This window comes from Oncorhynchus masou, unplaced genomic scaffold (assembly GCF_036934945.1).
Source record: "Oncorhynchus masou masou isolate Uvic2021 unplaced genomic scaffold, UVic_Omas_1.1 unplaced_scaffold_1583, whole genome shotgun sequence".
Lineage (NCBI taxonomy): Eukaryota > Metazoa > Chordata > Actinopteri > Salmoniformes > Salmonidae > Oncorhynchus > Oncorhynchus masou.
In genome coordinates this window covers 61,546-69,263 of record NW_027005903.1, presented here as the reverse complement: position 1 = coordinate 69,263, position 7,718 = coordinate 61,546, and the positions used below count along the sequence as shown (strand labels likewise).

Here is a 7,718-nt window from a genome sequence, read left to right as displayed (position 1 = left end):
GTAAAGATCAAGAAGAGAAAAGCCATCTCAGCATCCGGACAGCAGTTCTGTCAATTCACTCCAAAACATAGTGATGTGATCAGTCGTCTACAGTCAGTGAGGCGTAAGGAGGTGAGCTGTGACATATCTATCAGTGCTGCATGTCTTCATGATCTGACTCACTTTGATTTTAGCATCTTCTTAGTATTACTATATTAATTCTGACCAACAAACTAAATACCACATTTCAATCCCAAATGATTTCAGATCTGGTGGGAGTTCACATCAGTGATCCAACAACTATACAGACACCTTCTATAGCAGGTAGACTACACATTTGTGCTTTTATAGTGACACTGCTTTTATTTTTAAAGCAACACAAGTTTCAGCAATAAGAATAGTTGTGTTAATGTGTAAATGAAGCTGTTCTGTTAGATAATTAAGCTGTTCTATAGATATGACACCAGCCTCAACACCAACGTCTGGGATCATCAGCACAAGTATTATAATGTCTGTGCTCATCTAGTAGTGTTTAGATCGTATCTATGCTCTGTTAGGCTTCTGCTGTTAGATAACATGGGGACCTTATTCTAGGAAGCTGATAACAACAATCAACACCTTATCTGTCCTGAAAGACTTGATCACCTTATGAATTGGTCTCATCATCTCTATAATGAGGAGAAATATAATCTACCAGGGCAGGAAGCAATCTGTCCATAGTGATTTTATAGTCCTACTTTTCCCACTTTGAATAGACAAGTCATGAAGGTATTTCAAAAGGACAACAACACCATGATGATCATTAATACAGTCATTAATAAAATACTACTTTCATTAATATGTGTTTTCTCAGTGGGTTTGACTCCAGGTCCTGGGTCATTTTTGCCGCCCAGCACGACAGTGAGTCCTACAGAAGGTGTGTTGGGCCTCTAAATGACCATCTCAGCAAATACCAATTGTACAGTCAATGGTTTAGATTACAGGCCTGTAAAATTAGGTGAACAAAATGTTAATGTAAAACCTTATTCTTGTGTAATCATATTGCTTCCAACTAGTTTTGACTGTTACTTCTACTTTGACCACAGTGACACCAACTACCAGTAAGTAGGCCCACTAATTTTAACTTACATGTATATTTTTTGTTTACATGAATTCACTAAAGCTCCTTCCGATTTATGAATTGACGCATGCTTGTAATTTCTGTCCAGATTTGTGTACTTTTAGTCCATCTGATTTGTAGGTAATGTGTAGTGTACTTCTCTCTTTCTGCTTATTGAATGCCCTTAGATATTAAATGAATGTACATTTGTTCTCGTGTCATCTCTTTTCACCAGGTTTGACCTTTCCTTTGACCCCCAGCACGGCAGTGAATCCTACATCAGGTGTGTTGGTCATCTTTCTCTAGTTTAGCAGATAGGACCTAAACAAATAGACTAGCTTTATTTTAGCCATGTTTTTACTAACAAATATCCCCTGATTAAAAAAAGAGGTTGATATTCCATTAATTAAATCAACCCATTTAGATACCTTTCATTATTGTATAATCAGATCCAGTAACTTTGCTTTGCACCAGGTTCAACGACTTGTTCTACTTTGACAACTGACACCCAAAAGAGTCCACATGATTTTAGTTTAGTGGCGTAATAAGTTGTGTTGTGTGTTAACTGTTATTAATCAGTCTCTCTCTTGCATGTACCCAGGAGGTCAAAGCTCCACAGAAAGCGTTCTGGGTAAGCATCCATCTCTAGCTGACTACCTGTCTTTTCTCAGACAAATGAGACATTTACAGGAAGGAAGTGGAGTTTACAATAAAAATTATTCTATATTATTCTCAGAAAATAAATGTCGTCCCCCAACTCCCTTACCATGTAGGTAAAAAATAATGAAGTTTTCTTACAAGTGTATATGGTTGAGCATGAGTACGGCGCTCAGAGCCCATACAAGACAAAAAGATATCCGCTGTATTGTGCAGTCAACAGAAGTCAGAAATAACATTCTAAACATTCATTTACCTTTGATGATCTTCATCAGAATGCACTCCCAGGAATCCCAGTTCCACAATAAATGTTTGTTTTGTTCGATAATATCCATCATTTATGTCCAAATAACTCTGTTTTGATCGCACGTTCAGTACACAATCTAAACTCAGGACTGGCAGGTCCAGGCAAAAGTTCAGACGAAAAGTCATATTACAGTCCGTAGAAACATGTCAAACTAAGTATAGAATCAATCTTTAGGATGTTTTTAACATAAATCTTCAATAATGATTCAACCGGAGAATTCGGTTGGAACTGAGCTCGATCTCACGTCAACGCGCATGGTCAGTGCATGTTCAGCTCATGGCAGACCTTACTCAATCCCCTCTCATTCAGCCCCACTTCACAGTAGAAGCATCAAACAAGGTTCTAAAGACTGTTGACATCTAGTGGAAGCCTTAGGAAGTGCAACATGACCAATATCCCACTGTTTCTTCAATAGGCAATGAGTTGAGAAACGACCAACCTCAGATTTCCCACTTCCTGGATGGATTTTTTTCTCAGATTTTTGCCTGCCATGTGAGTTCTGTTATACTCACAGACATCATTCAAACAGTTTTGGAAACCTCAGAGTGTTTTCTATCCAAATATACGAATAATATGCATATATTAGCAACTGGGACTGAGTAGCAGGCAGTTTACTCTGGGAACCTTATTCATCCAAGCTACTCAATACTGCCCCCAGCCATAAGAAGTTAAAGGGGCATCCCATGGTACACCATAAGCTTCTAAGGCTCTGGGTTTTAACAATAATATTCAAAATTCTGAAATTGTGAATCTTTCTACTGACTGAGTTGTGTTGTTTTCTAACAGAAATAATGAATACCTTTCTTCTTGTGTAATCAGATCCAGAATTAACTTTTATTACTTTCCAACAGTTTCGACTGTTACTTCTACTTTGACCCCTGACATCACAGTGAGACCAACTAGTAAGTATCCCTTACTTTGCAATTACATTTTTAGTTCACTCTACTTCACTGAAGCTCCAACAGGTTTACTCATAGACTTATTCATGGCTGCTTGTACGTTCACTCTAAATTGTACTTTTCTTCGATATGAATAGCGCCGGAGGGGATGGCTGCCATTTTACGGGTTCCTAACAAATTGTGCTATTCTGGGTGTTTTTTTGCGTTGTTTGTAACTTGTTTTACACATAATGTTTCTGCCACTGTCTCTTATGACTGAAAAGAGCTTCTGGACATCAGAACAGTGATTACTCACTGGGCGAAGATTTTTTTCTTTAATGAATTGAAGGAGAAAGATTTACGTCTTTTCACGGACCAGGCCCAAAGCCCTGTCATTCACATGAAGAGGAGAAGACCGATACAGGGGCCGCAGATCCTGATGCTTGGTGAGAATTAATCTGCAAGTGGATAATCCTGCTTTACCATCCGTATCTTATGTTTCACCGAGTCATGGCTGAACAAGGACATGGATCATATACAGTTGGCTGGATTTACCGTGTATCGGCAAGACAGAACAATAAACCTCCGGTAAGACGAGGGCTGGTGGTCTGTCTATTTGTCAAAAACAGCTGGTGGGCAAATATTAAGGAAGTCTAGAGGTTTTGCTCGCCTGAGGTAGAGTATCTCATGATAAACTGTAATCCACACAATATACCAAGAGAGTTTATCTATATTTTTTGTAGCTGTCTATTTACCACCACAAACCGATGCAGGCACTAAAACCGCACTCAACAAGCTGTATAAGGCCATAAGCAGACAAGATAATGCTCATCCAGAAGTGGTGCTCTTAGTGCTGGAGACTTTAATGCAGGATAACTTTAATCCATGTTACCTAATTTCTACCAGCATGTCAAATGTGCAACCAGAGAAAAATAAAATCTAGACCACCTTTACTCCACACACAGAGATGTGTACAAATCTCTCCCTCACCCTCCATTTGGAAAATCTGACCATAATTATATTGATTCCTGCTAACCTGCAAAAACTTAAGCAAGACTTACCATTGACTCGCTCATTACAGAAGTGGTCAGATGACACGCATGCTATGCTACATGACTGTTTTGCTAGCACAGACTGAAATATGTTTTGGGATCCATCCGATGGCATTGAGGAGTACACTACATTACCGACTTCATCTGTACGTACATATGCCAACCAGAAGCCATGGATTACAGGCAACATCCGCGCTGAGCAAAAATCTAAAGCTGCTGCTTTCAAGGAGCGAGACACTAACCCGGATGCTTATAAGAAATCCTGCTATGCCCTCAGATGAACCATCAAACAGGCAAAGCATTAATACAGGTTTAAGATTGAATCCTACTACACTGGCTCTGACGCTCGATGGATGTGGCAAGGCTTGCAAACTATTACGGATTACAAAGGGAAACCCAACCATCAGCTGCCCAGTGGCAAAAGCCTACCAAACAAGCTAAATGCCTTCTATGCTTGCTTCAAGGCAAGCAACACTGAACCTTGCATGAAATCACCAGCTGTTTCGGATGAATGTGAGATCACGCTCTCCGTTGCCGATGTGAGTAAGACCTTTAAACAGGTCAACATTCACTTGGCTGCAGGGCCAGGACGCATACTGAGAACATGCACTGACCAACTGGCAAGTGTCTTCACGGACATTTTCAACCTCTCCCTGACCGAGTCTGTAATACACAAACTGACATGGTCCAAACACACCAAGACAGTCTTGATGGCATGACAATGCCTATCCCCTCTCAGGAGACCGAAAAGATTTGGCATGGGACCTCAGATCCTCAAAAAGTTATACAGCTGCACCATCGAGAGCATCCTGACTGATTGCATCACCGCTTGGTATGGCAACTGCTCGTAGAGGTTAGTGCGTACGGCCCAGTACATCACTGGGGACAAGCTTCCTGCCATCCAGGACATCTATACCAGGCGGGGTCAGAGAAAGGACCTAAAAATTGTCAAGACTCCAGACACGCAAGTCAAAAACTGTTCTCTCTGCTACCGCATGGCAAGTGGTACCGGATCGCCAAGTCTAAGTCCAAAAGGCTCAAATGGCTAACCAGACTATTTGCATTGATCTCCTTTTTTACGCTGCTGCTACTCGCTGTTTATTACCTATAAATAGTCACTTTACACCTTCCTACATATACATATTACCTGAATTACCTATAGCCTCGTTTTTTAAATGACATTTTATTTCTTTAGAATCTTTTTAGCAAATATTTTCTTACTTAAAAAAATGCATTGTTGTAAGTGTTTCATGGTAAGGTTGTATTCAGCGCATGTGACAAAAAAACATTTTATTTGATATGAAACAAATGTAAATTTCTCATCACTTCTCACCAGGTTTGACCTCTCCTTTGGCCCCCAGCACAGCAGTGAATCCTACATCAGGTGTGTTGGTCATCTTTAGTTAGTTAAAATAAGTAAATTGTTTTCAGTTTCTTACCCAGGTGTTTGTATTCTTTCCTCATTACAAATGTGCCTAATTACTAGAAATGAGGTTGATCTTGGATTGATTAAATCCTCCCATAAAGATACCTTATTGTATAACCAGATCCAATGACTTTGCACCAGATTTGACTGTTAATCCTACTTTGACAACTGACACACCAACGAGTCCAACTGAAAGTGAGTATGGCCACATCATTTGTTTATTGGTGTTTACTAGTTGTGATGTGTGTTAACTGTTAACAAACTGTCATGCATAGGTGTAATAGGTGGCAGGGAAGTCAGGCGCAGGAGAGTCAAATGGAGTTTAAAATGGAGTCTTTTAATAAAGTTCCAAGAGTATGCTCCATAACAATAAATGTACAAACAAACAAAAACATGGGTACGAGGACCCGACGCGCACCTATACAACACTCACACTACTCTGACAATAAAACAATCTCTGACAAAGACATGAGGGGAAACAGAGGGTTAAATACACAACAGGTAATGAATGTGATTGAAAACAGGTGTGTGGGAAGACAAGACAAAACCAATGGAAAATGAAAAAAGGATCAATGATGGCTAGAAGACCGGTGACGTCGAACACCGCCCGAACAAGGAGAGGCAACGACTTCGGCAGAAGTTGTGACAGTACCCCCCCCCGACACCGGCCTCGGGGACGACCCGGAGGGCGAGGTGCAGGGCGATCCGGATGGAGACGGTGGAATTCTGATAACATGGAAGATCTAACACGTCCTCCACCGGAACCCAGCATCTCTCCTCCGGCCCGTACCCCTCCCAGTCCACGAGGTACTGAAGGGCCCTCGCCCGACGTCTCGAATCCAAAATGGATCGAACTGAGTACGCCGGAACATCACGCACTTCAGCCTCCTGGAGCGGGCCAGCCACCATCGGCCTAAGGAGAGAGACATGGAACGAGGGGTTAATACGGTAATGAGTGGGTAGTTGTAACCTATAACATACCTCGTTCACTCTCCTCAGGACTTTAAACGGCCCCACAAACCGCGGACCCAGCTTCCGGCAGAGCAGGCGAAGGGGCAGGTTTCGGGTCGAGAGCCAGACCCTGTCCCCTGGTGCAAACACTGGGGCCTCACTGCGGCGACGGTCTGCGCCAATTTTCTGGCGCCTTATGGCACGCTGAAGGTGGACGTGGGCTGCCTCCCAGGTTTCCTCAGCGTGCCGAAACCAATTGTCCACCGCAGGGGCCTCGGTCTGGCTCTGATGCCAAGGTGCCAGGACCAGCTGATACCCTAATACACATTGAAAGGGAGTAAGGTTAGTGGAGGAGTGACGTAGCGAGTTCTGAGCCATCTCTGCCCAGGGCACGAACTTCGCCCACTCCCCCGGCCGATCCTGGCAATAAGACCGCAGAAAACTATCCACATCCTGGTTAACTCTCCACCTGCCCATTACTCTCGGGGTGAAAACCTGAGGTAAGACTAACCGAGATCCCCAGACGCTCCATGAACGCCTTCCAGACCCTTGATGTGAACTGGGGACCCCGATCAGACACTATATCCTCAGGCACCCCATAGTGCCGGAAAACGTGTGTAAACAGGGCCTCTGCAGTTTGTAAGGCCGTAGGGAGACCGGGCAAAGGGAGGAGACGACAGGATTTTGAAAAACGATCCACAACAACCAGGATCGTGGTGTAACCCTGTGAAGGTGGAAGATCAGTCAAAAAAAATCCACCGACAGGTGCGACCATGGCCGTTGAGGAACGGGTAGAGGTTGTAGCTTACCTCTGGGCAGGTGTCTAGGAGCCTTGCACTGGGCGCACACCGAACAGGAAGAAACAAATCCTCACGTCCTTAGCTAAAGTGGGCCACCAGTACCTTCCTTCAAGACAGCGCATCGTCCGACCTATCCCAGGATGACCAGAGGTGGGTGACGTGTGAGCCCAATATATCAATCGGTCGCGGACAGCAGACGGAACGTACAGACGACCAGCTGGACACTCAGGGGGAGAAGGCTCTGCACGTGACGCCCGCTCAATGTCCGCGTCCAGCTCCCACACTACCGGCGCCACCAGACACGAAGCTGGGAGTATGGGAGTGGGATCCATGGACCGCTCCTCTGTGTCATACAGCCGAGACAATGCGTCTGCCTTAACGTTCTGGGAGCCTGGTCTGTAAGAAAGAGTAAACACAAAACGAGTGAAAAACATGGCCCACCTTGCCTGGTGAGGATTCAATCTCTTTGCCTGCCGGATATACTCCAGATTGCAGTGGTCAGTCCAGATGAGAAAAGGGTGTTTAGCCCCCTCAAGCCAATGCCTCCACACCTTCAAGGCTTCTACAAC

General features: G+C 43.6%; 1 protein-coding gene across 1 annotated transcript in view; it reads left to right on the top strand.

The window, feature by feature from the left end:
• Positions 1-236: 236 nt before the first annotated feature.
• The window catches only part of LOC135531417 (mucin-2-like), a 43,717-nt gene continuing 36,235 nt past the window's right edge, over positions 237-7,718 (top strand). Inside the window, exons 1-8 of the mRNA XM_064959460.1 lie at positions 237-303; positions 833-895; positions 1,065-1,079; positions 1,314-1,361; positions 1,680-1,709; positions 2,894-2,944; positions 5,309-5,356; positions 5,540-5,593. Coding sequence (XP_064815532.1) covers positions 237-303; positions 833-895; positions 1,065-1,079; positions 1,314-1,361; positions 1,680-1,709; positions 2,894-2,944; positions 5,309-5,356; positions 5,540-5,593 — 376 coding nt within the window. The remainder of the gene's footprint in view (positions 304-832; positions 896-1,064; positions 1,080-1,313; positions 1,362-1,679; positions 1,710-2,893; positions 2,945-5,308; positions 5,357-5,539; positions 5,594-7,718) is intronic.